This window comes from Pelophylax lessonae, assembly GCF_965119305.1.
Source record: "Pelophylax lessonae genome assembly, chromosome: 4".
Taxonomy (NCBI): Eukaryota; Metazoa; Chordata; class Amphibia; order Anura; family Ranidae; genus Pelophylax; species Pelophylax lessonae.
Window position 1 is genome coordinate 155,519,552 of NC_138771.1, and position 17,694 is coordinate 155,537,245.

Genomic DNA, 17,694 nt, shown 5'->3' on the forward strand with positions numbered 1-17,694 from the left:
TCTGGGGTGGTATGTGGGGATTGTCTCTAGGGTGGTATGTAGGGTGGTCTGTGGGATGGTCTGTGGGGTGGTCTGTAGGATTGTCTCTGGGATGGTCTATGGGATGGTCTGTGGGGTATTCTGTGGAATGGTCTGTAGGGTGGTATATGGGATTGCCTCTGGTGTGGTCTGGAGTTGGTCTGTGGGATGGTTTGTGGGGTGCTATGTGGGATTGTTTCTGGGGTGGTCTGTAGAATGGTCTGTGGGGTGGTATGTGGGATTATCTTTGGGGTGGTCTGTGGAGTGGTTTCTAGGGTAGTCTGTGGGATGGTCTGTTGGATGGTCCGTGGGGTGGTATGTGGGATGGTCTGTGGGATTGTCTCTGGTGTGGTCTGGGGGTTGGACTGTGGGATGGTTTGTGGGGTGCTATGTGGGATTGTTTCTGGGGTGGTCTGTGGGGTGGTCTACGGGATGGTCTGTGGGGTGGTATATGGGATTATCTATGGGGTGGTCTGTGGGATGGTCTGTGGGGTAGTCTGTGAGATGGTCCGTGTGGTGGTCTGTGGGATGGTCTCTGGTGTGGTCTGTGGGGGTGTTCTGTGGGGTTGTCTCTGGTGTGGTCTGTGGGGTTGTATGTGGGATTATCTCTGGGGAGGTCTCTGGGGTGGTCTGTGGGATGGTTTGTGGGGTAGTCTGTGGAATGGTCTGTGGGGTAGTCTGTGGGATGGCCTGTGGAGGTGGTCTGTGGGATGGTTTTTGGTGGGGTTTGTGGGGGGTGGTCTGTGGGGTTGTCTCTGGTGTGGTCTGTGGGGCTGTATGTGGGATGGTCTGTGGGGTTGTCTCTGGTGTGGTCTGTGAGGTTGTTTGTGGGATGGTCTGTGGGGTTGTCTCTGATGTGGTCTGTGGGATTGTCTCTGATGCAGTCTGTGGGGTTGTCTCTGGTGTGGTCTGTGGAGGTGGTCTGTGGGGTTGTATGTGGGATGGTCTGTGGGGTTGTCTCTGGTGTGGTCTGTGGGGGTGGTCTGTGTGATTGTATGTGGGATGGTCTGTGGGGGTGGTCTGTGGGGCTGTATGTGGTATGGTCTGTGGGGTTGTATGTGGGATGGTCTGTGTGGGTGGTCTGTGGGGTTGTATGTGGGATGGTCTGTGGGGTTGTCTCTGGTGTGGTCTGTGGGGGTGGTCTGTGGGGTTGTATGTGGGATGGTCTGTGGGATTGTCTCTGGTGTGGTCTGTGGGGGTGGTCTGAGGGGTTGTATGTGGGATGGTCTGTGTGGTCTGTGGGGGTGGTCTGTGGGGCTGTATGTGGTATGGTCTGTGGGGTTGTATGTGGGATGGTCTGTGGGGTTGTATGTGGGATGGTCTGTGGGGTTGTCTCTGATCTAGTCTGTGGGGATGGTCTTTGAGGTTGTATGTGGGATGGTCTGTGGGGTTGTCTCTGGTGTGGTCTGTGGGGGTGGTCTGTGGGGTTGTATGTGGGATGGTCTGTGGGGTTGTCTCTGGTGTGGTCTGTGGGGTTGTCTCTGGTGTGGTCTGTGGGGGTGGTCTGTGGGGCTGTATGTGGTATGGTCTGTGGATTTGTCTCTGGTGTGGTCTGTGGGGTTGTATGTGGTATGGTCTGTGGGGTTGTATGTGGGATGGTCTGTGGGGTTGTCTCTGGTGTGGTCTGTGGGGTTGTATGTGGGATGGTCTGTGCGGTTGTCTCTGGTGTGGTCTGTGGGGTTGTCTCTGGTGTGGTCTGTGGGGGTGGTCTGTGGGGCTGTATGTGGTATGGTCTGTGGGGTTGTATGTGGGATGGTCTGTGGGGTTGTCTCTGGTGTGGTCTGTGGGGGTGGTCTATTGGTTTGTATGTGGGATGGTCTGTGGAGTTGTCTCTGGTGTGGTCTGTGGGGTTGTATGTGGGATGGTCTGTGGGGTTGTCTCTGGTGTGGTCTGTGGGATGGTCTCTAGGGAGGTCTGTGGGGTTATATGTGGAATGGTCTGTGGGGTTGTATGTGGGATGGTCTGTGGGGTTGTCTGTGGGATGGTCTGTGGGGTTGTATGTGGGATGGTCTGTGGGGTTGTCTCTGGTGTGGTCTGTGGGATGGTCTCTAGGGAGGTCTGTGGGGTTGTCTCTGGTGTGGTCTGTGGGGTTGTATGTGGGATGGTCTGTGGGGTTGTCTCTGGTGTGGTCTGTGGGATGGTCTCTAGGGATGTCTGTGGGGTTGTCTCTGGTGTGGTCTGTGGGGTTGTCTCTGGTGTGGTCTGGTCTCTAGGGAGGTCTGTGGTATGGTCTCTAGGGAGGTCTGTGGGGTTGTCTCTGGTGTGATCTGTGGGGTTGTATGTGGGGTTGTCTCTGGTGTGGCATGTGGGATGGTCTCTAGGGAGGTCTGTGGGGTTGTCTCTGGTGTGGTCTGGTCTCTAGGGAGGTCTGTGGGATTGTCTCTAGGGAGGTCTGTGGGGTTAGCTCTGGTGTGGTCTGTGCGGTGGTCTGTGGTGTGGTCTGTGGGGTTGTCTCTGGTGTGGTTTGTGGGGTTGTCTCTGGTGTGGTCTGTGGGATGGTCTCTAGGGAGGTCTGTGGGGTTGTCTCTGGTGTGGTCTGTGGGATGGTCTCTAGGGAGGTCTGTGGGGTTGTCTGTGGTGTGGTCTGTGGGATGGTCTCTAGGGAGGTCTGTGGGGTTGTCTCTGGTGTGGTCTGTGGGATGGTCTCTAGGGAGGTCTGTGGGGTTGTCTCTGGTGTGGTCTGTGGGGTTGTCTCTGGTGTGGTCTGTGGGATGGTCTCTAGGGAGGTCTGTGGGGTTGTCTCTGGTGTGGTCTGTGGGATGGTCTCTAGGGAGGTCTGTGGAGCTGTCTCTGGTGTGATATGTGGGGTTGTATGTGGGATGCTCTGTGGGGTTGTCTCTGGTGTGGTCTGTGGGATGGTCTCTAGGGAGGTCTGCGGGGTTGTCTCTGGTGTGGTCTGTGGGGTTGTATGTGGGATGGTCTGTGGGGTTAGCTCTGGTGTGGTCTGTGGGGTGGTCTCTGGTGTGGTTTGTTGGGTTGTCTCTGGTGTGGTTTGTGGGGTTGTCTCTGGTGTGGTCTGTGGGATGGTCTCTAGGGAGGTCTGTGGGGTTGTCTCTGGTGTGGTCTGTGGGATGGTCTCTAGGGAGGTCTGTGGGGTTATATGTGGGATGGTCTGTGGGGTTGTATGTGGGATGGTCTGTGGGGTTGTCTGTGGGATGGTCTGTGGGGTTGTATGTGGGATGGTCTGTGGGGTTGTCTGTGCGATGGTCTGTGAGGTTGTATGTGGGATGGTCTGTGGGGTTGTATGTGGGATGGTCTGTGGGGCTGTATGTGGGATGGTCTGTGGGGTTGTCTCTGGTGTGGTCTGTGGGGTTGTATGTGGGATGGTCTGTGGGGTTGTATGTGGGATGGTCTGTGGGGTTGTATGTGGGATGGTCTTTGGGGCTGTATGTGGGATGGTCTGTGGGGTTGTCTCTGGTGTGGTCTGTGGGGCTGTATGTGGGATGGTCTGTGGGGTTGTCTCTGGTGTGGTCTGTGGGATGGTATCTAGGGAGGTCTGTGGGGTTGTCTCTGGTGTGGTCTGTGGGGTTGTCTCTGGTGTGGTCTGTGGGGTTGTCTCTGGTGTGGTCTGTGGGGTTGTATGTGGGATGGTCTGTGGGGTTGTTTCTGGTGTGGTCTGTGGGGTTGTATGTGGGATGGTCTGTGGGGTTGTCTCTGGTGTGGTCTGTGGGGTTGTATGTGGGATGGTCTGTGAGGGTGGTCTGTGGGGCTGTATGTGGGATGGTCTGTGGGGTTGTCTCTGGTGTGGTCTGTGGGGTTGTATGTGGTATGGTCTGTGGGGTTGTCTCTAGGGAGGTCTGTGGGGTTGTCTCTGGTGTGGTCTGTGGGGTTGTATGTGGTATGGTCTGTGGGGTTGTATGTGGGATGGTCTGTGGGGTTGTCTCTGGTGTGGTCTGTGGGATGGTCTCTAGGGATGTCTGTGGGGTTGTCTCTGGTGTGGTCTGTGGGGTTGTCTCTGGTGTGGTCTGGTCTCTAGGGAGGTCTGTGGTATGGTCTCTAGGGAGGTCTGTGGGGTTGTCTCTGGTGTGATCTGTGGGGTTGTATGTGGGGTTGTCTCTGGTGTGGCGTGTGGGATGGTCTCTAGGGAGGTCTGTGGGGTTGTCTCTGGTGTGGTCTGGTCTCTAGGGAGGTCTGTGGGATTGTCTCTAGGGAGGTCTGTGGGGTTAGCTCTGGTGTGGTCTGTGCGGTGGTCTGTGGTGTGGTCTGTGGGGTTGTCTCTGGTGTGGTTTGTGGGATTGTCTCTGGTGTGGTCTGTGGGATGGTCTCTAGGGAGGTCTGTGGGGTTGTCTCTGGTGTGGTCTGTGGGATGGTCTCTAGGGAGGTCTGTGGGGTTGTCTGTGGTGTGGTCTGTGGGATGGTCTCTAGGGAGGTCTGTGGGGTTGTCTCTGGTGTGGTCTGTGGGATGGTCTCTAGGGAGGTCTGTGGGGTTGTCTCTGGTGTGGTCTGTGGGGTTGTCTCTGGTGTGGTCTGTGGGATGGTCTCTAGGGAGGTCTGTGTTGTTGTCTCTGGTGTGGTCTGTGGGATGGTCTCTAGGGAGGTCTGTGGAGCTGTCTCTGGTGTGATATGTGGGGTTGTATGTGGGATGCTCTGTGGGGTTGTCTCTGGTGTGGTCTGTGGGATGGTCTCTAGGGAGGTCTGCGGGGTTGTCTCTGGTGTGGTCTGTGGGGTTGTATGTGGGATGGTCTGTGGGGTTAGCTCTGGTGTGGTCTGTGGGGTGGTCTCTGGTGTGGTTTGTTGGGTTGTCTCTGGTGTGGTTTGTGGGGTTGTCTCTGGTGTGGTCTGTGGGATGGTCTCTAGGGAGGTCTGTGGGGTTGTCTCTGGTGTGGTCTGTGGGATGGTCTCTAGGGAGGTCTGTGGGGTTATATTTGGGATGGTCTGTGGGGTTGTATGTGGGATGGTCTGTGGGGTTGTCTGTGGGATGGTCTGTGGGGTTGTATGTGGGATGGTCTGTGGGGTTGTCTGTGCGATGGTCTGTGGGGTTGTATGTGGGATGGTCTGTGGGGTTGTCAGTGGGATGGTCTGTGGGGTTGTATGTGGGATGGTCTGTGGGGTTGTATGTGGGATGGTCTGTGGGGCTGTATGTGGGATGGTCTGTGGGGTTGTCTCTGGTGTGGTCTGTGGGGTTGTATGTGGGATGGTCTGTGGGGTTGTATGTGGGATGGTCTGTGGGGTTGTATGTGGGATGGTCTGTGGGGTTGTCTCTGGTGTGGTCTGTGGGATGGTATCTAGGGAGGTCTGTGGGGTTGTCTCTGGTGTGGTCTGTGGGGTTGTCTCTGGTGTGGTCTGTGGGGTTGTCTCTGGTGTGGTCTGTGGGGTTGTCTCTGGTGTGGTCTGTGGGGTTGTTTCTGGTGTGGTCTGTGGGGTTGTATGTGGGATGGTCTGTGGGGTTGTTTCTGGTGTGGTCTGTGGGGTTGTATGTGGGATGGTCTGTGGGGTTGTCTCTGGTGTGGTCTGTGGGGTTGTATGTGGGATGGTCTGTGAGGGTGGTCTGTGGGGCTGTATGTGGGATGGTCTGTGGGGTTGTCTCTGGTGTGGTCTGTGGGGTTGTATGTGGGATGGTCTGTGAGGGTGGTCTGTGGGGCTGTATGTGGGATGGTCTGTGGGGTTGTCTCTGGTGTGGTCTGTGGGGTTGTATGTGGTATGGTCTGTGGGGTTGTATGTGGGATGGTCTGTGGGGTTGTATGTGGGATGGTCTGTGGGGTTGTCTCTGGTGTGGTCTTTGGGGTTGTATGTGGGATGGTCTGTGAGGGTGGTCTGTGGGGCTGTATGTGGTATGGTCTGTGGGGTTTTATGTGGGATGGTCTGTGGGGTTGTGTGTGGTATGGTCTGTGGGGTTGACTCTGGTGTGGTCTCTAGAGAGATCTGTGGGGTTGTCTCTGGTATGGTCTGTGGGGTTGTATGTGGTATGGTCTGTGGGGTTGTATGTGGTATGGTCTGTGGGGTTGTATGTGGTATGGTCTGTGGGGTTGACTCTGGTGTGGTCTGTGGGGTTGTATGTGGGATGGTCTGTGGGGTTGTATGTGGTATGGTCTGTGGGGTTGACTCTGGTGTGGTCTGTGGGGTTGTATGTGGGATGGTCTGTGGGGTTGTATGTGGTATGGTCTGTGGGGTTGACTCTGGTGTGGTCTCTAGGGAGATCTGTGGGGTTGTATGTGGGATGGTCTGTGGGGTTGACTCTGGTGTGGTCTCTAGGGAGATCTGTGGGGTTGTATGTGGTATGGTCTGTGGGGTTGTCTCTGGTATGGTCTGTGGGGTTGTCTCTGGTATGGTCTGTGGGGTTGTCTCTAGGGAAGTCTGTGGGGTTGTCTCTGGTATGGTCTGTGGGGTTGTATGTGGGATGGTCTGTGGGGTTGTATGTGGGATGGTCTGTGGGGTTGACTCTGGTGTGGTCTCTAGGGAGATCTGTGGGGTTGTATGTGGGATGGTCTGTGGGATTCCTCTGACAGTCTGCTTTCCAGGAAGAAGGTAACATTATGATTATATTTTGTTTCTATGGAGAAAAGCCGAGGTCAGTTTTGTCCCCTCCCTCCTCTCAGGCCATACCATCTCCTGTGACCTCAGGGTACCAGTTTTGGGCTGCAGTCCAACTGAGAGCCATTTATTTTGGACCATGGCCTCAGGTCCGCACCCCCATCCAAAATGTTTTATCTGAATCCCTTGACCATGTCTGCATACTTTATCCTCCCCTGATGCCCTGTACCAAATACACAGCCAGGGCTGATACAGCTGAAGGAGGTGCCAAGCTTTGTCACCTGAAGCACCTGTGACACACCATGTACACATCCCCGGGATTCCCTGCTCTAGCCTGCCCCCTGTGTGTACAGCTAATAAACGGACACTTTGTGCTGCTCCTTGTTTCCGGGTGGAGCGCTTTGCTGGTGCACCGCGTATGATGGCGGCGGAAGCCGGTGGAGGGGAGCCGCTGGTCCGCTTTGTGAAGCTGAGTGGCAGAGCTGCAGGTGAGGGCTGTCTGCGGGTAATGGGGAGGTGGTGGTGAGGGCACAGTGGTTCCAGGGGCACGGAGGAGGCCGGCTCCCAGGGTTAGTATATATCGGGGGGACTGTACCCTCACAGCTCCGCAGACATTGTGACCTTCTCGGCTTCTCTATACATTGCTCACCTGTATCGCTTCGTACGTTGTTAGAAGGTGTGTCCTTGGAGGAGATTTTTCGTTGCCAATAGCAACCACTTAAGTTTGCAGCTGTTGTTTCTGTAGTTTGAAAATAAAATCTGGATTCTGATTGGTTGCTCTGGGCAACAGTAATTTTCATGTTACATAGTTACATAGTAGGTGAGGTTTAATAAAGACAATAGTCCATCCAGTTCAACGTGTGTAGGTGTGTATGTTAGCACACTTAAAGCAGAACTTTGCCCTGAACTCAAAGCTGTGCCTGCACTGCAAGGGTTAAAGAGGTTCTAAGACTAAAGGTTTTTTTTTTTTTTTTATCATCCTAATGCGTTCTCTGCATTTGGGTAAAAAATTGTGCAGCCCCCCCCCCCCCCCATTGTACTTACTTGTGTCCGATCTTGATCCAGTGATGTGCTGGAGAGCAGCGACTCCCTTGCCTCTCTCCCTCCTCATAGGCTCAGAGACAGCAGCGGGTGCTATTTGGCTACTTATGTCAGTCACAGGCAGAGAGCAGGTCTTGAGCTGAGCTCTGTGTGTCAATGGACACACAGAGCGCAGCTCAGGATAGAGCCCACACTAATGCCCCTGTAGCAAGCAGCGTGCTATGGGGGCCTTTGGTGGTGGGAGAAGCTCCAGTGGGGAACCTGAGAAGAGGAGGATCAGAGTCACTCTGTACAATACCATTGCACAGCGTAGGTAAGTATAAAGCCCCTTTCACACATACGGTCCGATCAATCAGTTCCGTCACGCCAAAATGTATCCGTTTGTCCTCCTTTTTTTTTTTTCATCTTCTTTTTTTTTTTTTACATCCACTACCAATGTAAAAACGGACCGTTTGTCCGTTTACATCCGATCCATATTTTTGACAGATGAAAAATAGGGCATTCATCTGTTCAAAAAAACGGACATTGACAGAAGAGGATAAAAACGGATGTTAACTGATGACCATCCGTTGTCATCCGTTTTTACATAGAGATGCATTGATGTCCATTTTTTGATCCGTCAACGGATGAATGTAAAAATGGACAAACGTTACTTTAAAAAAAAAAAAATACTTTTATAATCGTCTTAACCACTTGCCTTCCGCTCACAGTAGATTTACTGCAAGCAGGCCGTAATGTGACATACCTGTACGCCACACTGTACTCCTCCCATGCCTCCTGCTGACCCATGCTGTGATTGGACACCGCAAAGTTTGTCAGTAGCTTACAGCCAATGGTTAAGGCTGAAATTTGCTGATCGGCTGTGGCTAATCGCAGCACAGTGTTATCTGCTTAAAAACACACAGAACTCTGTACACAGCGATCCGGCTGTTCCTTCTCCCATCATTCTCCCTTCAATCAACTCTTAAGTTCAAGGAGAAAAAGCAGCCAGAACTGCAAGTAGAAGCAGCACATATTACACTTGTTGGGTACACAGTTAACTTTATTACCTCTTCCCCACCAGTGTCATCACCAGTACAGTGTACTGTATTATCACTGTATTAGTGTCACTTGTGATGTCAGTGATCCTCCCGGGCAGTGTCTGTTAGGCCAGTCAAACACGGAGCAAATTTCTTTGTTGCAGGAAAGAAATTTGCCCAATTCCCACATCAACACAAACAGGGTTGATGCAGAAATCCCTCCTGCCAAGTCATTTTCTTGCGGGGGAGGGAAGCCGTCCCCGCTAGGAGAAGACATTGATTGTTCTTAGCGGCTATAGCAGCTGTTAGCTTTAAATCCATCGACTTGGCACATTCAGCCTGCCCATACACTGTTTGAATCTTAGCCGGTTCCTGCTGATTCGAATCATGTATTACCTGCCACCCTATCACAGTCACACTGTAAGTTGCTGATCACCACCACTATAGTATAGTGTCTGTACAGATCAGTATCTTGATCACGATCAGTACTATACTAGTGACCCCAAAAACGCAGTTTAATTTTTACCAAAGACATGTAGCAGAATACATTTTAGCCCTAATGATGGAAGAAATTTGATTTTATAGGATATGTTGTTTAACAGAAAGTAGAAAATTTGATTAGAAGTGCTGCGCTTTCAAAATATATGTGTAAATATATCTAATAATGAAAATATAGTGGTCAAATAATTTTGAAACTCAATAAATAAATGAATGTTTCATATATTTGTTTCAAAATTTTTTGACCACTATATTTTCATTATTAGATATATTTACACATATATTTTGAAAGCGCAGCACTTTTATTATAATTTAGATTATTGCACTTATTTTAAGGGAAGTGATCAGTAAAGGCAGCTTCGTCAATTAAGTCGCATTCCTAGTAGCTCACAGGATCTCATATATATTAGAAAGTAGAAAATATTGTTTTTTTTTTTTTCAAAGTTTTCTGTATTTTTCCATTTATATAGCAGCAAATAAAAAAACCAGTGGTGATCAAATGCTACCAAAAGAGAGCTCAATCTTTGTGATAAAATGATATAAATGTAATTTCTGTACAGTATTGTAAGATCACGCAATTGACAGTTAAAGTAGCACAGTGCTGAATAGTAAAAAATGCTAGCAAGGCACATGCATTCCACATGAATCATTATGCCCCCTAAATCAATGTGTGATGTAAAATGCCTCCAGCATTGCTCCTTTTTTTTTCTTGCTGGAGGTTGCCATTTTTGCTGAAGCCCCTGAGCAGAAGCAAATCATAAAAGGTAACTAAATCAATCAATTTAAAGTGGAAGACAGAAAATTAGGTCCTGCTAGATCACTTCAGGCTGGCACCTTTTTCTGGTATAGCTATGCAAAACATTGAAAATTAAGTGCCTATACTGTTTAAAATCCAGTAATACACTGTCTCACCCTGCTCTGCACATGCTCAGTTGCTCTCTAGTTTTAGGCACTGCCGAGTTTGTAGAGGTCAATCTCCTGAGAGACTTAAAGCAGAATCAAACCCTCCTATCCTTTACAGCCAAGGAAGCTGCTTCTGTTTGATCTGCAACTGCCATGGGTTTGCACATGACACCAGCCATTTGATGGTTTGACAGTTTGGTTGAGGAAACAAGAAAATGTGACAGCAACCAAGCAGAAGCCAATGGAGGGATTGGCAGAGAGGGGTAGCAGACACTGAGCGGTTGGTAAGGTCTGAGGAGTCTGGCAGCAGCATTCTTGATGGACTGAAGAGAGGATAGCCAATGAGGAGAGAGTTGTAGTAGTCGAGGCAAGAGATGACCACCACATGAATTAGAAGCTAAAGGCCCGTACACACGCACAGATCGTCGTCATACAAACGTCGGCAGACGAAAGATCTGCCGATTGTACGCGTGTTAGTATGGTGCCTCCGACAGCTGTCTGCACACAATCCGCGGACAAGAGTCTTTCTTGCAAACATGAAAATTTTTGTCTGCGGACACCAGAACGGACGATTGTTCGCCTGTCAGTACAGAAATCAGCCGACAGACCGCAGATTTGCAAGACTGGGCATGCTCAGAAAATAAAAAACACAGGGAAAGTTAACCATTACATGACATCACTTCTGCAGTCAGCTGAAGTCTGCGGACAAAATTCTTGTGCTGTCCTTGTGCTGTCTTTGCACTTTTCAACAGACACCGACATCCCGGGGAGAAAAGACGAACATTTGTATGACGACGATCTGTGCGTGTGTACGGGGCTTTAGTGGTGTCATTGGTTAAAAGCTTTATTGCTGTTTGTGTCCTCACTTGAAAGATGCAGTCTTTCTGTTACCAAAACAGCAAGTGATATGAAATCCAAAATGTTACAGTTGTCACCAGAACAAGAGGTAAGGCGAAATGAAGACCCCTGTTCTGGTGTGAATTCACCTCACTTTGTAGAAAATGCTTCCTATTTACTGATGTCACCAGGACAAGAAGTTTACCAGGAGTTTTACCCCCTTCTCTACTCCAAAACTGAAAAAAGGTTTTCGCTGTGCATGCACTTTAGAGAAAGACACAAATGACTTCCATGTAGGAATGCCAACGCCTGAACAATGGTAAAAAATAAAATCAAACATCCCCCCCCCCCCCCCCCCCAGCCAAAATAAGATAAAAGTGAATAGTCTATTATGAGATAAAGAACAAAACCAGCTTTTACTGCAAAATTCCCCTTCAGTTTAGGGAATTCTGCTGCAGTACTTATTTCTGCCAGAAGATGTCTCAAGCCTGATAGCCAGCATCAGTCAAACCAATTGTTCTGAGCTCAGGTCAGCCTAAGCCCACCCTATCCTATGACAGTGAAGGAGAAGCAAGTTTTCCACCTATCTGCATTCTTCTTGTCATTAGATGAACTGATTAGCTCCTTGTGCTGCTTTTTCTTCTCGTACTCCACTCTACCCTGCAGTGGCAATAAGAGGCTGATGCCAGGTCATATTCCGGTACTTACACTTTTTGCATGCAAAAAATATGTTTAATGATATGCTGAAGTAAACCCTCCTCTGCAACTATTACCTATAGGTAAGCCTATGATAAGACTTGCCTATAGGTACTGTAAAAATCTCCTAAACGTACACTGTTTAGGAGATATTTACTTTGCATGCAGCCGGTGACAATAATGGCGCATGCACTCTGAAGGAACGGCCGCTCGGGCCGTCCTTCAGAGCCCTGTGCCATGAACGTCGGCGCGCATGCGCGGGAGGGACATCATCGCGGCTCTAGCCAATCAGATGGCCGGATGCCACAAACCCGGAAGAAGGGCGACCAAGCAGTCACCTGTGAGAGAGGTGCACGGTCGGCATGGCGGGGGCTCGTTCTAAGGTAAGTATTTTATAATGAGCTAGTATGCGATTCATACTAGCTCATTATGTGTTTGTTTTTTTTGTTTTTTTTAATTCTGAGGTTTCCAACCTCTTTAAAGGAAAACCCCTTTTTTTTTTGGATAAAGTGGAGAGGGAATTAATACACCTGTCAGTGGTATAGCAGTCTGTTGGGTTTCCACATTAGATTTAACCTCTTTGACCTCTTTACAGGTTAATGACAAGAGTGAAAGAAAATCACAAATTCAGCACTAGAACAGGAATAGTGGGGAAATCTTCCAATGGGGACATTAGTTCTGGTGCAAACTTTTTGGAGGCATTTCCTCTCCTTTCCTGTTTAAGTTTTAGGGCCGGTTCACATTACTGCGATCACAGAGATCGCATTTGATTCGGAGTGCACTGCTCCTAAATTACATGCGATCTCTGTGCGGTGCAAATTTCAGCCATACAGTTTGTATGGCTGAATTCGCACCGCAATCGCACTAAAACACGCACATGACCCTTTTTTTTTAATCCGCAGCAGAATCGGATTGCATAGTGGTTCACACTTGTGCGATCCGATTCTGTGCGAACTGTCAGATCGCACTGCGATATGCGATCTCAACTGGGGGTGTCGTTAACTTTTAATTGACCCCCCCTGCGTATCGCATATGGCAGTGTGAACTGCCAGGGGTGCGGATGCGATGCAGGAACACGCAGTATGTTTGCAGCGTTCCCGCATCGCACAAATGTGAACCGGGACTTAAGGCTGCAACCAAAATTAACGTCTTCCTGCCTGCGCTATAGCCGAAAGATGGCTACAGTGCGGGCCTAAATTGCTGGGAGGGTGTCCATTTACGTCCTCCTGTGCTTGGGCTGCCTGCGGGGTGTGCGCAGCTCGCTCTGTGATCAGCGAGTCCATGAGATTTGACTGATCACAGATCAGAGTAAGGGGCCAATCCTGGCCCCTTACCATATGATCAGCTGTCAGCCAATGACAGCTGATCACGTGATGTAAACAGCAGCTGGCGATTGGCTTTTTTTTTTTTTTTTCCAGCGTGAGGAGAAAAATAAAAGCCGATCGCCGGCTGCTGTCTCTGCAACATCGGTCCCGAAGAGAATGAGCAACTGTGCCCATCAGTGCCACCCATCAGTACCGCCTCATCAGCGCACATCAATGAAGGAGAAAAATTACCTGTTTGCAAAATTTTATAACAAACTATAAAAACACACCTATATATTTTACATTTTCAGTCTTCTTTTTTTTTCAGCAAAAAATAAAAACCCCAGTAGTGATTAAATACCACCAAAAGAAAGCTCTATTTGTTTGAAAAAAATGATAAAAATTTAATTTGAGTACAGTGTTGCATGACCATGCAATTGTCATTCAAAGTGCGACAGTGCTGAAAGCTGAGAATTGGCCTGGGCAGGAAGGGGGTTTAAGTGCCCTGTAGTTAAGTGGTTAAATCCCCCAAATGGGGTTATAATCCTCCCATACTCTATCCAAAATGGAAAAAAAGTTTTGCTTTTTAGATCTTCTAATTACAATGCTGCATTTGTTTGTTTTTTTTATTATTATTATCTGCCAGGAGTGCAATTTAAGTTAATGAAAAGCCTTTGAGTAGCAGAGTGACTAAAAGGGTAAAGGTCAATTCAAACACCTTCAAAAGTTTTTTAAAGTGATTGTAAAGTCTTGTTTTTTTTTTTTTTTTCTTATAAAAATAACAAACATGTCATACTGAGGACCTCTGTGCAGTGAATTTGCACAGAGCAGCCCAGATCCTTCTATTCTCGGGTCCCTCTCCTGTGATCCAGGCCAGGGAGCCCGCGATGTCGGCATCAATCGGGTGCAGGCGCCGGCATCTTTACTAATGGAAACAAAGTGAAGCCATGCGGCTTCATGGCACAACCTGTTTCCTACTGCGCATGTGCGAGTCACAGTGCACTTTCTGAATGGTCCCTCTGTCTTCTGGGACCTCTGTGTCTCCTAGAAGGCAGCGGGGGGTGGTAGGGGGCTGCAAATGACGTAGGTCTCTGCAGGACCGAACCCCCCCCCCCCCCCCCCCAAAGGGTTCCAAATGTGCACGGGGGAAGGAAGCATTAAAGCTGAGCTTACATACATGGGTGGAACTCTGCTTTAATTTGGCACATTTCCATGATTCATACAGTGCAGAGCCGTTCTCACTCACAGCTGTCAAAACCAAATCCTCCAGCAAATGTTTGTCAGCATTGCTCAGGCTGGGAGATAACTATAAACATGTTTTACATTGTATAATTTTGTTCTTTTATATCAAAGGATTGAACTTCAGTCTGTAAATGAGGTCAGTTTAACCACTTAAAAACTAAGCCTTTTTCTGACACTTGTTGCTTACAAGTTAGAGTTCTGCCCAAAAGTGGCAGTTCTGCTTTAAGGACTCCTGACCCCCTGACATGCCACATTTGGGGGGGGGGGGGCAGCGGGTACCTAGTTTTGACAGGTACCCGCTCCCACTTCCACTCAGGATTCATGCATGCGCAGTGCGCACCTGTCTGTAAAGCCGCAAGTTATTACAGCTGGGTGCCCACACTAGTGATGCCAGCAAGACCTGAGGGGGAGAGCCAAGGCTTCGAGCGGCCGCATCGCTGGATGGTGGGACAGGTAAGTGTATAATTATTTACCACTTGCCGACCAGCCGCCATAGTTATACAGTGGCAGGTCGGGAAACGACGTACGCGTACGTTGCTTCGTGTAGCAGTTAGTGTGGGAGCACGCACACGCTGATTGGCTAGAGGGGGAGCCAATCAGCGGGACCAGCGGCCATGATCGCTTCCCATGGAGACAGAATGGCGGTCTGTCGATGTAAACACGGCAGACCATTATTCGGTCAGTGGCGAACACGGTAATCCTGCGTTTGTCCTATTTAGGAACACAGGTCTCTGTGTTCATCCAGTGAGCCCATCCCCCACACAGTTAGAAGGCAACCCCTAGGCACACATTTAATTCCTTTGATTACCCCTGGGGTTAACACCTTTCCTGCCAGTGTCATTAGTACAATAACAGTTATATAGTTAATAACAATATAGTACTGTAGTATTGTCACTGGTCCTCCCAAAAGTGTCAGGTGTCAGATCTGTCCGCAGCAATGTCACAGTCCTGCTAAAAATCGCTGATGGCCACCAATACTAATAAAAAAAAAAAAAAAAAGATTTAAATAAATAAAAATGACATCGTTCCCCGATAACGATGTCGCGATAACTTAAATGCAAACCAATCAGTATTCACTTATTGAGATTTTTTTTTTACCAAAAATATGTAGCAGAATACATATTGGCATAACATGATGAAAAAATTTGACTTTTTAAAATTTTTTTTTTTTTTATTTGGTGTGTTTTATAGCAGAAATTTAAAAAAAAATATATATTTTTTTTTAGATATTTTTTTTTTTTTTCTTTTAGCGCAAAAAATAAAAATCAGAGGTGATCAAATACCACCAAAAGAGAGCTTTATTCGTGGGAAAAAAAGGACATTCGTTTTTTGAGTACAGAGTCGCACGACCGCGCAATTGTCAATTTAAGTAACGCAGTGCCGTATCCCAAGAAAACGGCCTGGTCATTAAGGGGGGTAAAACCTTATGTTTAAAGGTCAGCAGCTACACTTTTTGTAGCTGCTGACTTTTAATGAGCACAGAAACGGCTGGAGCTCTGCTTTAAAATCAGTATTTTTTGCTAGAAAATTACTCTTAAAAAAAACTAAACCGTAAAGTCATCCCAATTTATTTGCATAATGTGAGAGATGATGTTAAATTGGGAATTGTGATCTTTATTCTAAGCAAAAAAAATTGTGATTCTCGTTTCATCCAGAATTATGCAGTTCTAACCTGACTGGATAATTAAGGCAGGTCATACATTAAATTGTTACTAAACCCATAACAGTAATATCAGTCTGTTTATGCAGTAAAGCATGCTTGTTCTACTCACTGTGGAACCAAAGGCCCTTTTCACACCAGCAGACCGTTCAGATCCGCCTGTCAGTTTTTCAGCCTGCCTATATGGATTGAAAACTCGTCAGGAACCGGCTTACTGCAGAACTTTAACCAAAAATGAAAATTATGCTTTACCTCCTCCTGCTTCTTCTCCCCTCCTCTACAATATTTGGAATGTTTTTTTTTTTTAATGGGGGAAGAGAGCGGGTACCTGATTTTGACTCGTACCCTCTTCCAGTAAGATTGCCGCAGGGATCTGAGTGGAAGTTTGGCCCCCCTCCTTTCCTCCCGCAGGCTCCTGAAACATGTCACAGATCCCAGGAGACTGCAGGGCCATTCATGGAGTGCAGAAAGGCTGGTGTATTCCAAGCATTAAGATAAAAAAACCTTCTGTTTGCAGCAGCCCGTTCCCCCCCCCCCCCCCCTGCTCAGCCTCCCTAATACTTGCCTGAGCCCATCTCTATCCAGCGATGTTGCAGGAGTCATTCGGCTGCCCTGGACTGCCCTCCTCATTGGCTGAGACAACAGCGTGGCGCGATTGGCTCCCAGGAGCCAATCAGGAGAGCGAGAGGGAGCGGGTTGCGACTCCATGTCTGAGAGCTGTGACTTTGATCAGGTTCCCCCACAGCAAGCTGCAGGAGCACAGAAGAGGGACCTGAGAAGAGGAGGACTGTGGCTGCTCTGTTCAAAACCAACTGCACAGAGCAGGTAAGTATAACACGCTTGCTTTCCTTTTTTTTTAAAACGAGATTTCTCTTACGTCCTCCGACAGTCGCCGCCTCTTCATATTCGTCACATATGGGGCATTAGACTTTGCTCCGAAGGAGCAGCTAGGCAACAGAATATGTCAACACCAAAGCCTTTAACATATCCCACCCTCAAGGGGTGGTCCCCTCAGTCAATACCCTCCTACTTCCTGCAACCATATCTCAGTTTCAATGTCTAGCTTGTCAGGAGTGGCTGGCTCTCTCTGTGCTGGGGCTTTGTGCCCCAGACTCTTTCTTCTTTTTTGATTTTTTGTTTGAGTTTTCTCTCTACCTTTACTTAGCTGTTCTTTTTGTCAGCATTAGTTAGTTCTTCTGATGAAGAGGATCATGCGGGCTGGGTCTCGGGCTGATCCCCCTGGTCGCAGGTCGTGGGTCGGTGGCTTCCCAGCCTGCCATCGAGCGTTCAGCCAGGTAACGCTCCTGGCACAGTGAACGACCCATCCCTGTTCGGTGCAGGGATGATTGGTGAGGTGGCTACCTCACTGGACACTGTGCGGTTTCTTAACCCCCATTCTGTGCGTCTTGTATGCGACTCTCCCTGCCTCATGTGCAGCGGCTTGTTCGCCTGTGCGGGTCCCCCACGCCATTGTGAGGTAAGTGTATCTATGTGGGGACCTGTCTGTCTGGGGGGGTGTCAGTCTGGGACTGTGTAACCTGCCTCTGTTCACACTGTTTGTCTCCCTATCACTCGGCTGCATGCTGTGGGCTGCAAGGGGGGGGGGGGGGAGCTGTGTGACACTGTGTGTGTCAGCCTTGTCAGTGTGAGAAGCTGTGTGCTGTGGGGCATGTTTTGGGCATGTTTGGGCACTATACAGCGATCGCTGCGGCGATCTGACATGTTTTTTTATACATGGATGACGTGTGCTTTACTGTACTGTGGAGCAGCGGTTTCGGCGCCAAACGGCACCATTTTTCCTACACTCGCTCCGGCCGCATGTTCTACATGCATGGCGGACATTTTCTTGTAGCCTCCCATAGGCTTTCATAGAGCGCCCTGGCAGCATCACTTCCTCTTCTCCAGGAACACCGATCGAGGCAGCAGCAGCGGCGAGGGTCTCCTCAGGTTATATCCTTCTTATCCATTGCCTGTGTCAGTTTTATTGTCCCTGTGGGGGTCTCAT

The 17,694-nt window shown here is 49.0% G+C and overlaps 1 protein-coding gene across 2 annotated transcripts in view; it reads left to right on the forward strand.

Moving 5' to 3' along the window:
* Positions 1–6,857: 6,857 nt before the first annotated feature.
* Positions 6,858–17,694, forward strand: part of KLHDC10 (kelch domain containing 10) — a 98,441-nt gene continuing 87,604 nt past the window's right edge. The window contains exon 1 of one of the 2 annotated variants that reach the window (XM_082256425.1): positions 6,858–6,977. In XM_082256425.1, coding sequence (XP_082112551.1) covers positions 6,908–6,977 — 70 coding nt within the window. In that variant the 5' untranslated portion in view covers positions 6,858–6,907. The remainder of the gene's footprint in view (positions 6,978–17,694) is intronic. The other variant, XM_082256424.1, reaches the window with a different exon arrangement.